Source organism: Caretta caretta, chromosome 2 (genome assembly GCF_965140235.1).
Source record: "Caretta caretta isolate rCarCar2 chromosome 2, rCarCar1.hap1, whole genome shotgun sequence".
Lineage (NCBI taxonomy): Eukaryota > Metazoa > Chordata > Testudines > Cheloniidae > Caretta > Caretta caretta.
This window is the reverse complement of record NC_134207.1, coordinates 129393985-129411714: the sequence shown is the minus strand read 5'-3', so window position 1 is coordinate 129411714 and position 17730 is coordinate 129393985. Positions and strand designations below refer to the sequence as shown.

The following is a 17730-nucleotide window of genomic DNA, read 5'->3' as shown; positions in this document are numbered from 1 at the left end:
TGACTTAAACTCGTCGTATTCTTGAAATAGAACTTGATTTCCTAGTGGTGCTGCTTCCCACCTTCTTGGTCACAGTTGAAAGATTGGTGTGTTTTTTTTTTTTCCCTCTTCAAATGAATGGACCCCCCCAATCTTCTCCCTCTGAACACATTCACTTCTAAATTTTGGTGGGAAATGCTTGATTAAATATAGACAGCATAAAAGTGGCTGGAGTAAGCACTGTTACAGGAGTAATTGTATTCTGTCCTTCAGCCTGAGTGTATAGATAGCTATCTTGGAGGGGAGGGACTCACAATTCATCTCCCAGAACAGGCAACATAGTTGTAAAAACTGGTTTATTTCTTAAAAATAAATACAAAAATATAAATATAAAACATTGGCAGATAGAATTTGATGAAATGAAGTTGCACAAACTGTTTTAAACCAGCTGCATATCACACTTATTAACACCACGTGTACATTTTTTTTAAATGTTAATGTACAGAACTGGACATACTTTTTTTTTCTTTGCCTTCTTAAAAGCTGCACTTGCAAGGGTAGTACATGTACCTAACAAAAGCGGCTTGTACATGAGGTTGCTTAAGGGAATATCGCCCTGTTCAAGCTTCTGAAAGTACTTGTACTTACTAAAATGGACAACACTGAATTTCCATAGCTTTGGCTCTTGGAAGGTGATTAAATAAAATGCTGTATATATTCTGTGACATCCTACTAGAAAGAATGAATGACCATGAACAAATTAAAAAGAAAACCATTGTGCTGAGTGGCAGGAAAATTTTCCTGAATGTTAAATATTGTTGAGTGGAGAAGGTGTCTGTCAAGTTACTTCCTCTCAAATTGACCCTATCGGAGGTTAAGAAGTGTCTTTGTCACTTTCTCCTCCACCATACATCTCAGCTAGCTTATTAAATCGAGGGCCCCATTCTCTGAGGTAATCATAGTTTTGGTCTCCTTCAGTAGTACCTGACTCTAAGGAACTCAAGGATTCAGCTACAGAATCATTTCCTTCGTAGGCATAGGTTGCAAGTGAATCATATGGTGGTGCGGAGGGATCAATATCATGCTCCTTTAGCCTTTGGTTAATGAAATCTCGGACATCTGTATTATCTGGTGCTGAAGGAGTCCTACGTGGTATAAATAATGTTTCAGGAATAATATCTCGTCGAAGCTTCTTATCTTCAATAGCTGCAGGATTTCTCAGTGTGCCAATATCAAAGGCTTGAGTGTCTTCCTCTCCACCACCTTCATCATTATAACTCACAATGTTGTCTCTGATGTCCTCTTTGGACAGGATCAGAGGCTCTTTCTTTCGCTGCCTCTTCAGAGCAGCAAATAGTACCACTATAACTTAAAAAAACACAAAAAAACAGAAGAGCAGATTGATAAACTAAAGATCTCCGTTTAACAATTTCTCAATGGCAAGCCCAGCAGAACCAATAGCTTTACTTTATTTTAATTTTACCAGCTAAGCTTAAGAGTCCCTGAAACAGCTCCATCCTGGTTTTTCATCACCTTACCATGTATTGTGTAAAACCTCTCTTGTGCTTAGGAAGACAGGATGCACTCAGAATAAGATCTTTTCTGTATCTTTGAATAGGGACATTGGTTTGGTCTGCAAATGGCCAGGTCTACTTTGATGATCAGGGAGAATATTTTTGCAGGTTTCAAGCAGACTGCTCAAACGGTGCTTGAGTTGCAGTTAATTAAATATTATTTTGAAAATTATAAAATTCAATCTTGGTATCCTTCCACTCCAAACAGCTTGTTTCTGACCACTTTATTTAAAGTTAAACATTTGTGAACTAGTGCACAGGAATTTACTTGAAGAGAATATATCATCAAGGTATTGCTGATTGAGGTCTCTGTTGCAATGGTGATTTTGTGTGAGAAATAGTGTGGTGCTGTTTTATGGCTGGTTGCAGTTAGAGAGAAGAAAGATGTCACTTTTATTGTTTGTAGTGAACATATATTCTTTTAGTATAAAAAAGAGGAACTCCTAATGAAACTGGAATTTAAATTACCTTGTTTCTATCTCCCTTATGAAAACACACTCACTTGAACACATACTATATATGCTGTATAATTGTTTCAATTAAGCTATAATCTTTTAATTTAGAATTAATTTCACTTTGTATCCAAAGATACTGACTGCTTTTTAGCGTGCCTTGATAATTGTTATGAATAATAGGCATTCAGCCCATTTTTGGTTTCCCAATAATGTGTGAACTGAGCTTGATTTTTTTATGAGTGTATTTGGCAGGTATTCACAAAATAGCATACATGAATAATATTCAGACTATAGTGTAATTGGTTTGCCAACTGTTCATTATAAATTAGTGTTGTTTGGTCATTTAAATTATACGTTACCTCAGTTTTTGAACTTAATAACTAACAAAGGACAAGTAGTTTTTTTTTTAAACAAATCTATTCATGTTAAATTTATTATTAAACTTTCAGGAAATGTCAACATTTTTACATAGAAGAAAAACTCATAGTGAGACGAACTTTTAGGGCCTAATCCAAAGCCTATTGAAACCAATTAATTCTATCATCTAATATGAAAACTATTAATCTCAGTGAGCTTTTGCTCAGACTCTTAGTCACCAAGGTATTTGTGAATCAACCAATTTTAATGGCTACAAGCAATATGACTGCAGTCAACTCGTAAACGGGATTTTCTAGCGACTAGGAAATTTGATGAAACCTCTTGACCCAAACACCAGTATTCATACTTTAGTTGACTACAGGCTTGCATGTATGAAACACTGAGCCACCGAATAAGTAAAGCTAGTTCAATTACTTTTTTTTTTCCCCCAATCAGAAAGTGTCTCTTCCTCTAACACTCCCCCCCCCCCCCCGGAAACATGTATTTTTGATGGAAATGTTTAATTTTATGATTGGAAAAAAATAAGTTGTTTTGAATCAGCATTTCAAAATAAAATTTTTTTGTTTGTTTGTTTTTAGAAAACAAAATATATTTATTCCATTTTGATTTGGGTATTTTCAGGGTTTTTCCCTCCCTCTTTTTCACTGGAAAAACAGGCTGGTGGAAACATTCTCTAAATATTTCCAGTTGGAAAAACACTTTCAAATTCAAAGTACTATGAAAATAACACTTTCTTTCATTTTATACTTCAATGCTTTCATGAACTGAAAGAGCATAAAAGAGCTACACACATATACCCTTTCTGATATTAACTTTAATACCATCAGAAAGTTTATGGGTTTCCCACCTCCTTTTCAAGCGAGGGAAAAAATGGAGAAAGAAATCTAACAATATTCAATTATTTTTGTTTTCAAAAACTGAACCTCTGGAAATTGTTTATTTCAAAATGCCTTGTAGAAAACAGACTTTTAAATGGGGAAATTTACCCGCTGAGATAACAATGCAGTTTCCCAACTAAAGATTAGAATCCTAATTCTAAAGGATAAGCACCTTCTGTGATGTGTGCTGAGAAATTACAGTTGTAATCCCAATATGACTGCCACTTGAATAAAACTAGTAGATTTGATCCCACGTGTGATGGTGGCAGACCAGGTGCCAGCTCATGTCAAAGCCCCAGGTCAATTCGGTTGTGTATTTGTATAGATCAAAGTGGTTGCATAAGAGTGTATTTGGTGTTGAAACTGCATGAAAACAAGTGGGATGTTACCGGCATTGTTTTCACTTTTCTGTATCCCATTAAAATGTAATCCCATTATAATACTAGCAAACATTTTACATTGTGTATACCCCTGTAACTAAATAACCCGTCAAACAAGGAAGAAGCCTTGTGGAATGCATATGAAGAACTTTAACAGAAAAGTGCTAATTTCAAAGCAAGTGGTCATTGTGTGTTGTAATCAGTGAACAAAGACTCAAAATGCATTCCTCACTCTCCATCATCAAAGAAAAATCCCAAGTAGGTAGTGACCCTGTCAGCTTGTTTTCTATGAGAAGAAGCTATAAGTATGGATTTAAGGAAAGATCCTTCATCTCTGGACTGTTTGAATTCTTACAGGTAAGTATGCCAGATGCAAAGTGGAGATCCCCAGAGGTAATCTGGGTACCCTGAAAAGACTTTTGGGAAACTCGCAGTTTCTTTCACCACTGCCACCATTTGGAATTACAAATTGTGACTCATGTATACATATATTTTACCTGCTCTAAGGTTTTAATAACTCTCTTTTCCTTTGATTAGTTTACTATAGAATTGGCTACCAGTGTTATCTTTGGTGAAAGATCTAGAGTACCAATTGATCTGGGGTAAGTGACTGGTCTCTCAGGACAGGGAGCAACCTGCTGTGATCTAGGAGTTCACCTTTTTTAATGGTTTGGTGAAGTCTAATTATAGAACACACCACCAGCTTGGGGTGTCTACCCTGAGATAGGCACTCTCAGTTGTGAGACACTCCAGACATCATGCACATATGCAATTTGCATGGTCATACTGCAGAGAACCCCAAACTACAATTCATTAATGGTTTCTTTGTGTCAACTATGAAATAAGGTCATATCAGTAAGCATGTTTGTTTACTGATATGACCTTATTTCAAAGTTAATCACAGGACTACATTAATTTCTCTCAGGATCAGGATTGGTGCTGCAAGTAACAGTATTTCTGACACTAAACTCTAAGCTTTTGTGTTGTGCCACACAAAATTACACATTTCAAATGAAAATGATACCAAAAAATACAGAACAATCCTAGCAACATAATATAAAGTCTTATTAAAATATTAAGTAAAGAATTAAGTATTTAAAATTATTTCCTTGATTATCATACAGACTAACATCAATCTTCTTCCTGCCTTGGTGGGACTGGACTAGTTCCTTCCCTCCTGCCCCATTTCAGCAATAATTAGCAGGTAGTGCTGGGCCTAGACACCAACTTGAATCTTAAAACAAGTCTGTAAATTTAAAGCTATGCTAATGCACCGATCCATCTGAATCTAAATTTAGTGAACAACCTGCGACAGCTGCTCTTTTCATAGGTCCTGGACTGCAACCCACACACTACAAGTAAACTAATCTACTTTTCTCTCCTCACCACCAGATTGGTAATGACCCTGCAAAGTCAGGTTACCCACCCTAAGACCTGAGCGTAGGTGGCTTCCATTACTTATAAATGAGAGGTTTCAGAGTAGCAGCCATGTTAGTCTGTATCCAAAAAAAGGAGTACTTGTGGCACCTTAGAGACTAACCAATTTATTTGAGCATAAGCTTTCGTGAGCTACAGCTCACTTCATCAGATGCATGCTATAGCTCACGAAAGCTTATGCTCAAATAAATTGGTTAGTCTCTAAGGTGCCACAAGTACTCCTTTTCTTTTTATAAATGAGAGGCTCTTCTCTGAAAAGTGACTCTAAAATGACATCATGTGATTGCGAGCTTGCCATCTTCCATGACAGTAGTTTCAAATAAAGCATCTTTTTATTTATAAAGAGCTTTAAAAAACAACCACCACCACCAATAACCAAAAAACCCTGCTAGCCCTGGAAACTCATCTGTGCCTATCAAACCTAAGCTGTGTTGTTTTATTCTCACATATGAACACCCATTACTGCAGCCCATGGTGTCCTCAGATAGACCTATGCAACCAATGTGACTTCAGGGAGTCTGCAGAAGTGTAACCGATTGGAACATGACAGTGCATTCTTGCTGGCAATGCACAAGGAGGAATATAATCCAAGTCCTTCTCTCAAACACCTGAAGGTGCTTAAATGGTAATAAGACTAAACACTTCTTTTAGTCAAAATAAGCAGCTCTGACTATGAATTCAGGGAGCTGATTTATTGAGGAAAAAATTTTATTTTTCTGAGTTACAACATACATCAGTTTCTGACTCCTGACTAGATATCCATATGGGAAGGAGTTAGAACTCATAATGAAAACAAATGCAGAGCAGTGAAACTTGAAACTTGACAAGGTCAGCTCCCAGACTGCTGCACTGGGGAGCACAGGTTGGGGAGGAGGTGAGCAGCCCTCAGTGGTGAAAGAACAGGTTAAGGACTATTTAGAAAAGCTGGACATGCACAAGTACAGATATCATGCATCCAGAGGTGCTGAGGGAGTTGGCTGATGTGATTGCAGAGCCATTATCTTTGAAAACTCATGGTGATCGGGGGAGGTCCTGGACGACTGGAAAAAGGCAAATATAATGCCCTTCTTTAAAAAGGGAAGAAAGAGAATCTGGGGAACTACAGACCGGTCTTCCTCACCTCAGTCCCTGGAAAAATCCTGGAGAAGGTCCTCAAGGAATCCATTTTGAAGCACTTGGAGGAGAGGAAGGTGATCAGGAACAGTCAACATGGATTCACCGAGGGCAAGTCATGCCTGACCAACCTGACTGCCTTCTATGATGAGTTAACTGGCTCTGTGAATATGGGGAAAGCGGTGGACGTGATTATATCTTGACTTTAGCAAAGATTTTGATATCTCCCACAGTATTCTTGCCAGCAAGTTACAAAAAGTATGGATTGGATAAATGGACTATAAGGTGGATAGAAAGCTGGCTAGATTATTGGGCTCAAGAGGTAGTGATCAATGGCTTGATCTGTAGTCGGTCAAGCAGAGTGCTCCAGGGGTCTGTCCTGGGGCCAATTTTGTTCAACAGCTTCATTAATGGTCTGGATGATGGGATGGATAGTATCCTCAGCAAGTTTGCGGCTGACATTGAGCTGCAGGGGAGAGGTAGATATGCTTGAGGGTAGGGATAGGGTCCAAAGTGACCTAGACAAATTGGAGGATTGGGCCAAAAGAAATCTGATGAGGTTCAACAAGGATAAGTGCAGAGTCCTGCACTTAGGACAGAGGAATCCCATGCACTGCTGCAGGCTGGGGACCAACTGGCTAAGCTGCAGTTCTGCAGAAAAGGACCTGGGGATTACAGTGGATGAGAAGCTGGGTATGAGTCAACAGTGTTCCCTTGTTGCCAAGAAGGTTAATGGCATATTAGGCTATACAATTAGGAGCATTGCCAGCAGATGGAGGGAAGTGACTATTCCCCGCTATTCGGCACTGGTGAGGCCACATCTGGAGTACTGCGTCCAGTTTTGGGCCCCCCACTACAGAAAGGATGTGGACAAATTGGAGAGAGTCCAGTGGAGGGCAACAAAAATGAGTAGGGGACTGGGGCACATGAGTTATGAGGAGAGGCTGAGGGAACTGGGCTTATTTAGTCTGCAGAAGAGAAGAGTGAGGTGGGTTCCAAAGAGGATGGAGCTAGGCTGTTCAAAATGGTGGCAGATGACAAAACAAGAAGCAATGGTCTCAAGTTGCAGAGGGGGAGGTCTAGATTGAATATTAGGAAAAACTATTTCACTGGGAGGGTGATGAAGAACTGGAATGGGTTACCTAGGGAGGTGGTGGACTTTCTATCTTTAAAGGTTTTTAAGGCCCGGGTTGAGAGAGCCCTGGCTGGGATGATTTAGTTGGGGTTGGACTAGATGACCTCTGGAGGTCTCTTTCAGCCATAATCTTCTATGATTCTATGAAGACCACTGCTGAAATTCAGTGTTCTGCCTAATGCAGATCAGTTGAGAGGCCATTCATATTCCTACATAAAATTAGAAATAGGATGAACCTGGAAATGTTGTTTATCTCCCTGCAAAAAAGAAATCTAAACATTAACACACATAAGAACTATCTAATGAACCCTTTCTTTTTCAGAGAAGAAATGGCTATTCATATATTCAGGGATGAGTCACATCCTCCAGTCTGTCCACGGGCACTTTTCCCAGAGTGACTAACTTCACGGCTTGCCCCTCTTTGACTGGGTCACTCCTAATCCCATCTTTGCAACCCCTCTCAAATGCACTCCTCAAGTGGCAGCACCCCTCTTTCCAAATGTTTTAACACTACAGGCCCAACTGTGTTTGGCACCTCTAAGAAATTTCCATTTAGGAGGCATGTCACTAGCAGCTTATTAAAGTGACTCAAAAAAATCATCTTCAAACAAAAAGTAGGGCTGTCAATTAATTGCAGTTAATTTATGCGATTAACTCAAAAATTAATCATGATTAATTGCACTTTTAAACAATAGATTACCAATTGAAATGTATTAAATATTTTTGGATGTTTCTCTACATTTTCAAATATATTTATTTCAATTACAACACACAATACAACAGTACAATGCTCACTTTATATTATTTTTATTTCAAATATTTGCACTGTAAAAATGATAAAGAAATAGTATTTTTCAATTCACCTCATGCAAGTACTGTAGTGCAATCTCTTCATTTGTAAGTTGCACTTTTACAATAAAGATTTTTGAGTGTAGTTATATAACAAAAAATAACCAAAACAATGTAAAACTTTAGAGCGTACAAGTCCACTCATTCCTACTTCTTGTTCAGCCAATCGCTAAGGCAAACAAGTTTGTTTATGTTTACAGGACATAATGCTGCCTGCTTCTTATTTACAATGTCACCTGAAAGTGAGAACAGGTGTTGGCATGGCACTTTTATAGCCCGGATTGCAAGGTATTTATGTGCCAGATATGCTACACATTCGTATGCACCTTCCTGCTTTGGCTACCATTTCAGAGGACATGCTTCCATGCTGATGATACTCATTTAAAAAAAATGTGTTAATTCAATTTGTGACTGAAGTCTCAGATGATGACCCAGCAGGTTGTTCGTTTTAAGAACACATTCATTGCAGATTTGCCAAAATGCAGAGAAGGTACCAATGTGAGATTTCTAAAAATAGCTACAGCACTCAACCCAAGGTTTAAGAATCTGAAGTGCCTTCCAAAATCTGAGAGGGATGAGGTGTGGACCATGCTTTCAGAAGCCTTATAAAAGTAACACTCTGATGTGGAAACTCCAGAATAGAATCATGAAAAAAGAAAATCAGCCGTCTGCTGGTGGCATCTGACTCAGATGATGAAAATGAATTTGCATTGGTTCGCACTGCTTTGGATAGTTATCTAGCAGAACCTCAGCATGGACATATGTCCTCTGGAATGGTAGTTGAAGCATGAAGGGACACATGAATCTTTAGCACATCTGGCACGTACATATCTTGTGACGCCGGCTACAACAGTTCCATGCAATCACCTGTTGTCTCTTTCAGGTAACATTGTAAACAAGAAGCAGGCAGCATTATCTCCTGAAAATGTAAACAAACTTGTTTGCCTGAGAGATTGGCTGAACAAATAGGACTGAGTGGACTTGTAGGTTCTAGAATTTTACATTGTTTTATTGTTGAGTGCAGGGTTTTTTTTACATAATTCTATATTTTTAAGTTCAACTTTCATGATACAAATGTTGTGCAATCTCTTTCTTAGGTCAATTGAAAAAAAAAAACAATTTCTTTTGTTTTTTTACTTGTGTAAATATTTGTAAAAAAATAATACTATAAAGTGAGCACTGTACACTTTGTATTCTGTGTGGTAATTGAAATCAATATATTTGAAAATGTAGAAAACATCCAAAAATATTTAAATAAATTGTATTCTACTATTCTTTAATAGTGCGATTAATGGCAATTAATTTTGTTAATTGCTTGAGAGCCCTAAAGAAAAGTATTGCTTATTCAATGAAAGATACATAACTATCAAGGAGAAGGGTTTAAACAAGTGTGTGTGTATACATCTTGTCACCTAAACTTTACTCTTTCCTTGGCAGTTTCTACTTAGCCCAGCTGCCTCCATCTCCGAGAGAGAGAATGTCCTCCTGCAGTTTTCTCTTAACCTTTTAGTCTAATTGGAACCAGACAGATTTCCCAATGAATAGCTTCCGCTACTCATTCGTAAGGACCTTGGTATTCTTTCTGGTGGTAACTTAACTTTGTCATTGTTTTGTTTTCCCCTTAACAGCCTTGTTTGATTTAATTCCATATAGTCAGGCAGGATAATATCAAGTAGATAAACTGAGGTGCATATGATATTAATTTAAAATAATAGACAATTCCCTCCTCCTCCACAGCTAGTTACATCATTTCACCAAATTGGCTTCTGAAAAAATATTTCAACATTATATTGGGCAATTTTGCTAAGACAAACCCCTGTGGTGATCTTATATGTTCCTAAAAATACCTGTCCTTTATTATTACTAAGGCATCAGCTGAACTTTTTTTCCATTTGTAACATAATTACCCCTGGTAAATCAAACTACCGTAAGGTATTTCTACTTGCAGTCTAAGGTTTTTAGTACTATCAAGAGCCTTTACAATTTTTCCAAAATTTGTTCGCTCCCCTATATTCCACAGGAGACCTAAATTTTAAATGTGAAGTTTTATGACATTTAGGTTTCCTAAAACACTGCGCTATCACTACAAAGAATAATTTACTGTTCCGTTCATAAGACACAAAATTATGGTGTGACTCAATGTTAAAGACACATTAAATCAGGTTTTTCCTATGGCCCAGTAAAGGCTCAATTGCACTAAAACTCACTGTATAAGAAAGGGAAAGACTTATGAAATGCATGATAGAAGATAATATTACATGTAATTTTCTTATTTGAGGACTAAGAGTCTGTACAAACAAATTCCATGTATGGCATGATAGCAGGGGATCAGGCTCTAGCCTATTGCACTGAACTGAATCAGTGAAAGTTACTCTGGATTTAACAGTGTTAAGGGCAACATTTGGCCCTTTACTTAATATTCCCTGGGCTTTTTTTTTTTCATGTGCATGAGAGAACATCTATTATCAATACAACAAACCAGAGATATATTTGAAATGTTATCATAAAAAGCATATTAAGTATTTTGAGGCATTCTATGGCAAAGTAAATAAAGTTTACATAAAATAACATTGGTCATGGGCCAGACTTTTCGTGTGTCTTCTCATGGAACACACACTGAAGTTGTTACTTTACTTCATCCCAAAGCATTTGAGGAGTGTCCTGGCCTCCATTTAGTTCTCACACGATCTACTGGTTTCAGGGGGCAAACTCCACCAGTTTATAGAGAAAGGAACACTGCTTCCCTAAGAAGGATGAATCACTACGTAAACTTAAGATGAGAAATATTGATCGGTTTGCTTGGCTCTCACAACCATTTCTAGTACATTTCCTATTAGAAAGTGTTATAGATAATGATTTCACATGGGTGAAGGGGTAAAAGTATCTCAAATCATTTATCTGATTAAAAGTACATTTTACAATTCTCTGCCAGTAAATGCCAAAAACCGAAGTCCCAGTTCATTGATTTGACTTTGCTATGTAGTTCAACCCTCTTAGCCATTTTTTAAGGGAACAACTTCACTGTAAGTATATAGGTACTGCCATTTGCATACTGAAATTTGTTGGAACAATTTAACAACCTGAGATTTTTCATTCTTAGTCACCTAGAAACAATGTTTTACTACATCTAAGTTCACCAGAGAATAAACCGTTTCCACTGTTTTACAGTAAATTTGAATCTTATATCACAAAACACTAATATTTCAAAACTATGTAGCTTGCAACTGCTCAGGCCTCTATATCTCTGAAGTATTAGTTCATTTGGGAAAAGATGCATTTTTCTATTACTTACCTAGAAGTATAATGATGCAGAGGAGAATGGCAATTAGAGCACCAGTGCTCAGGCCAGCAGGAAGGAGCAAGGCCTCGGCATTACAGGACTGCATGTTCCCCCGGTTGTCGCAGGTGCACACTCGAATTGTCAGCGTGCCGGTGCTACTCTGGATTGGGTAGTCATTGTCCGAGATCACCACTGGCAGGAAATAGGTGTTTATTTCATGTCTACTGAAGCCATTTCTTCGAGTCAAAATTCTGGCAGTGTTATCTATATCAGTTAAAAATAATTATATATTACACATGAGTAATATATATAACAATACAATGCATATTATATATAATAGACACAAACACTTTTTATCAGAGTTTTTGGTTCACTATGTTATTTTGGAAAGTGCACTTCCTTAACATCTGAGATCAGGCTTTTTTCTACTGGGATTTAAACTTGACAAAAAAGCCGCTTTGCCTCTCTCTTCTGCTCAACACGCTTTTGTCCAATGCATTGTATTCCTCAGTATCTCAAGCTGAAATGCGATTGGAAGAGTGATTAACATGGGCATTCAGAAGATCAAAATGCAATTCTGTATTCCTAAACAGTTTAGACATGTTAATGTACTCCAGATACTGTATATGTGTCAAGTAGTACAGAGTCTTACCATGCTGTTATTAATCTGTAGTGTAAACAGTAGCATTAAATGCTGTGCAAATAGCCTCCCTGCAAGTCAGAGCTGCCAGGAGGGCTGCTGCTCTTTCTACTAATACAGGACAAAAATACAAAAACAAGATATAGGGGCAAATGTTTCCTCTTTGATCAGCATTGTCAATCTCTGATAGATAAGCATTATCTGTACTGCCAGTTGACTTCCCATTGAAGTTAATGAGTGTAACCCATCTACAAAAAGTGTGGAATATCAATAGAAATGATAAGATATATTTTCTTAGAGCCTATCCTCTGCATAATAGCTCATCTTAACTAATTATCCTCTCACAATTTGTATGGCAACTTCTGACTTATCCGTGTGTGTGTTATATATCTTCTTACTATATGTTCCATTCTATGCATCCAATGAAGTGGGCTGTAGCCCACAAAAGCTTATGCTCTAATGAATTTGTTAGTCTCTAAGGTGTCACAAGTACTCCTGTTTTTGTGGATCCAGACTAATAGGGCTGCTACTCTGATATCTGCATAGACAGGATCTAGTCCCCAAGATATATCCTCTATTAAAATATTACACTTGGTTTGAGCTAGAAGGCTGAGAAAAGTGAAGAACATTCCATTGTATTCATTCTAGAATGTTCCTTTACAGCTCTTCCCATCTGATGTCATCCTGGTTTCATATCTTTTTATGCTGGCTGATTTCATAATTCTAACACAAACCAAACAGACTACAGATGAGTGCTCATGTCATGTCCCACTTCCCCAACAAAAGACAAAATCCTAAAAGCTTTTCCTGGCAACAGTCAGGGAAAAAAATGACAAATGAGCAAAAAGAAACCCAAAGTGGCTATCCACTTGGAGTCATCAGCCTCATTCAGCTATACAAAGGAGCAAAGACAGACGACTAAGAACACAGTCCCTATGCTCACGCTTCCTCTGCTCTCATTGCCCTTTCCCCAACCCCCCTCAAAAAATCAGGCATTAGATTTAGCCTCTCTTATACACTGCCTTTGACCCACAACCCCAAATAATTTGATGTTAGATCCTGTTATGTTATTCTCTGTTCCTCCCCCTTCACCAATTGTTACAGACTCTCCATTGCTTGTACATCAGCCAGAGGAACTTTTCTCAGTGGTCATGTTTTGGGGTGCAGGAGGCTGTGGAGGCTTACTAAGCCTAGAAAGATTTTTCTTTTCTTCTGAGTCTAAGATTCTGTGACCTTAAACTGAAGCTGACTAGGTGAATTAAGATTATATAAATTGAAATCTTCTGCACGTCGAGGACAGCTGACAGTCTTATGGGTACAGTAGGCATTTACCTACCTCCAAACTATCTTCTGAGTTGAGACTCTACCATTTCCCACTTATGGCTTACCTCTACAGAGCATACATTAATTCATTTATTTCCAGATAAGGGGCTTAATGATGAGAACAGATCAATGCTATTTGGTTTTGAATGTGTATAGATTAAGTAAACCTCCAATGATTACAAGTCTGTGTCCTTTATATAACTTCAGTGGATTTATATTTTGGTTATGGTGTACTAAATGTATCTATAGATTACATGTAGTGGTTATATCCATGTCACAGACAGCATTTATCATAAGCCTTCAACTGTCTCATCTACGTCCCACTAATCCATTGCTATTGGGTTCAGGTTGTAACACTCCCCAAACCAAAAGAGGACAAAATCACCATGTTTTAAAAACATGTAAAGCCACCAAATGCAACTGAAATCTTGATCCAGATTTATTTCAACATAAGCTTACATTTTGGGTTTGTAAAATATTTAAATCTTTACACTTCTTTTAAAATAAAGGAAATTATTTCCATCATATTGTCCCCCCACCAACAAGCATGTTGCAATTAATAATATAAGATGTGATGATACCCAATTTTCCATCATAATTCCGTAAGTGTCGCCATGGACAAGAAGAAGAAAGGATCATAAGCACAGTAAGATTATAGGCAATTCCACAGTAGTAACATTAATTTTGTCTGCTATCTGTATGAGGTTCAGTGGCCAGTGAAGGCCCAGTCCTTTTTTCCAGTTAATAGGTCTTAACTGTTGCAAACACAAGTTCAAACATTTCAGAAAAATACCTGTAATATGTTCGGAATGAAAGATAAATCTTATACCATGGGCAAGCTCTGTATTTTACCTTCATTATCTTGAACAGTAAAGTTTGGGTTAACAGCACCTAAACTGAAGAAAAATTTTTGTCCTCCAAGTGGGTCATCTTTGTCTACTGCACTTATGGTCTGTATTAGCTGCAGACAAGGAAAAACAAAAACAAGCAGACATTGTGATACAGTTATCTGGGTACTTCAACGAACAGTACCAGCTTTAAAAAAATCCATATTTATAAAACTATGGTATGAATAATACTATATAATATGGTAACTGATCAAATGTAGCTTTCATCATATATGTTGCTGCTTTTCCTGATGAAGTGCAAAAAATAAAGTAGTAAGTAACCTAGCTCATGGGTCGGGAGTTTGGATTCTAAATACTGCAAAGCAAAGTTTAAACCCAGTGTTTATAAAATCAAAACAACCACCTCCCCATAATATTTTGAACTGCTACCTACCTTTGCCCCTTACACATTTCTCTATACATATTTTTAGCAAGTATATACAATAGTAATTCAGATTAAATTAATACACTTAAAATATACACAAAGAACTGGCCACAATTTTTCACAAGAAAATGTTTCAATTTCAAAACAAAAATACTCATTATGGTTCAAACTGAAATTTGTATTTCATTTAAATGTTTGAAAACTGAAAATAACATGAACGTTTTAATCCCCTCCCCCCCCCACCACATTGAATGTAAAAAAAAAAAAAAATCATTGTCTCCTTTTTTTCCCCTACTCTAACTTTTCAACACTTCTTCAACTTTGGAAAAGTTAGACTGACAAAAGCAAAAATGAAACACTGACTCTGCCATTGTAACTCTTCCAAATCTGAGGAACTTGCAAGACGAAGAGGGATTAAAAGAAAACCCCCTGAACTTTAATTTGATTACACTCAGTGGTAAAAAGGTAGAAAATGGGGGAAACAAAAATTGTTCAATGCCAAACACTGCAAATTGGAAACCACTTTGAAACTTCTAAATTTGTAATGAAATTCAGTTGTCCATTTCCCAGCACAGAAAATCATGTAAATTAAGAGTTTATGAGGGGAAAATTGTTTACCATGACACTCAAACATTCTATTCAAAATGCTAAAACACATACACCTCTATCACCCCTAGCTGGGATCTGAGATCCTGGGTAGATATCATAACTTCAGCTTCATCAGAGTACTTGGGTTGCAGACTTCCAAAGAAAGCCTGTTGTAGGCATTGCAGGAAGTAGTGGTGATTCCCTGCCATTCTTCTATTTAAGTATGCAGTGAACCAGTGTAGTTCACCATTGAAACTTACTGGCTATTACACATGTATGTATAATTAAGCAGTCTGTAAAGTGTTTAGGTGTTTTTGCATCTCTAGATGAAATGTGCTATTGTAAACATATGTATAATCACCATAGACACACTTTACAGTGTCATGCCACTAGTCGGGAAACTAGTGGCTGTATTCTTAAGGAATGAAGCACAAGAGATTTAATAAACCTCCTGGCGTACTTGAACAAGTCAAAAAGAAGTCCTCATATATTTAATTATACAGTTACATAAATGAATTGTTAAAGACAAATATGTCACAGCTTAGGCTAAAGGAAGAAAACATATTTCAAAAAAGTTTGTTTCTGACAACAGGCAAACTCAACAGGACAATGAAATTTGGCTTGAGATACTTCTACGTATATACACTATATGCTGGGACACTGGCATGAGGACCAATCATAATATTCCTGCTGATTTAGGATCTTGCATTCCGTTCATATTACACACACAGACACACACTTTTTCTGTATGTAAACTCTTTCATAGAGAATCCTAAAATGTTTTCCAAGCAATAGGGATCACTCACCCTCAGTGAGGCATAGCTATGTCTTAAGTGGAATACAGCAAGCATTCTGTGCCAACAATGCTGCTAAACAAAATTTAGGAGGGGAATTAAACCAGATAAAATATTAACAGGGATTTTAGGAGGGCAGCATCCTGAGCCAGGCTCAGTTTGCTGAGGACTAACACCTTGACTATATTAAAATGTGTCATGGGATCTTTAGTGACAAGCAGTCAGGCCCTTGGTTGCACACTGATCTGAATGATAGCACCTCCAGCAGAGCAGAGCCGTCTAACACCATACTATACGGAAGTGTGCCACCTGCCTCACTAACTAGCACTTCTTGCGGCTCCCCCATCCAAGTATTGGTCAAGCCTGAGCTTCAGTTGCTCATAAAATACATTATTAGATACGACAGGAATTCAGGAGTCCAGCTGATTACGTGGACTCTTGTACTACTCTCTTTGGAAGTGAAGAACATTTGTACTGTTAATTCAATGTTGCTGGAGTTTTAGTGGGCTAAATCCTGCTCATTGTATCTGTAACAGTCATGAAAGTTAGTGTTGCCTCCGATATTAAGAAAGGTAACTGCAAAACATGCAATGTAAGTAAATAGGTAGTCACATTTTGAGACAATTTGAATATTAAAACTGATTTGCCAAATAGGCTGCAAATAAAAAACTAAATTTGGTTCATTATTATTCTTGATCATGTGACTCGAGTATTCAAAATGTTTCACAAAATTTCTTTGCTTCTTAAAGTCCCCTGCCTAGATCACCTTGTAGTATTTTACAGAAAGCGCAATCACGTAAACAGCAGCAACTAGGTAAGACATGGTCAAATGAACTAATGTACCTATTAACACATTTTGTTAAGTAATAAAGGACACCTTGAGGGCAATAACAAATTAATTAACTCTGTTTCTCCACTGATGTATGCGGGTAAAATAGATGAGTAGGAAGCTCAGTTATATCTCTCATTGTCAGAAGAAAACTGGTTTTTGAAAAAAAACAGAACGTTGGAAGTGCATTTTATCCATTATCACTATGTGGTTGTTTTTTCCAGAACAAAATCTTAAACAGATTTTACTGAATGCTAGAGCATGTACATCAAGGGAGTTTAAGCTAATTAACACTGAACATGCCACCAACCATCAGCTAACCCACTCTACCTACTTTTTTCTTACTTCAAATATACTGAAGCAACATGTGGAAATTTCTTTCCACAGTTCTGAATATAAAACAAAATGTGTATACTGGGATTAGTAGATGAATTAAATTTTCCAGCAAACACCAAAAAATGTACTTTTAAAAGTAATGTGTTTAATACTCAGAAAATGAAACTCCTAATAAACCTCTCGTTTCTTTGGAATGGTTGAAAATATTTGTGCACACTACGTGAGAAAGTAATGATATTGGTGACAAAAAAGGGGAGAATACACTTAAATTTGCTGTGAAATGGATGTCATAGGGCTAATATATTATGCCATAATATGTATAACTCTTATGTACTATGGCTATTTAATTGTATATATTATATGTATACTTTTGGCTCCTACAAGCCAACATGATGCATGCTAGCCATTCTCCAAACATATATTACTGTTCTTGACCCCCCTCATCATGCACTGGTTGTTTCCTATGTTTTATTTTTGAAAGAAAAACCAG

At 37.2% G+C, this 17730-nt stretch overlaps 1 protein-coding gene across 6 annotated transcripts in view; it reads right to left on the bottom strand.

Annotated features, from left to right (window-relative positions):
- Nucleotides 1-318: 318 nt before the first annotated feature.
- CDH10 (cadherin 10) overlaps nucleotides 319-17730 on the bottom strand; it is a 149161-nt gene continuing 131749 nt past the window's right edge. For 5 of the 6 annotated variants that reach the window (XM_048839657.2, XM_048839656.2, XM_048839653.2 and 2 more), the window contains 3 exons: nucleotides 14274-14382; nucleotides 11471-11722; nucleotides 319-1347 (listed from right to left, as the gene is read on the bottom strand). In XM_048839657.2, the coding sequence (XP_048695614.1) occupies nucleotides 854-1347; nucleotides 11471-11722; nucleotides 14274-14382 (855 nt within the window). In that variant the 3' untranslated portion in view covers nucleotides 319-853. The remainder of the gene's footprint in view (nucleotides 1348-11470; nucleotides 11723-14273; nucleotides 14383-17730) is intronic. The other variant, XM_048839658.2, reaches the window with a different exon arrangement.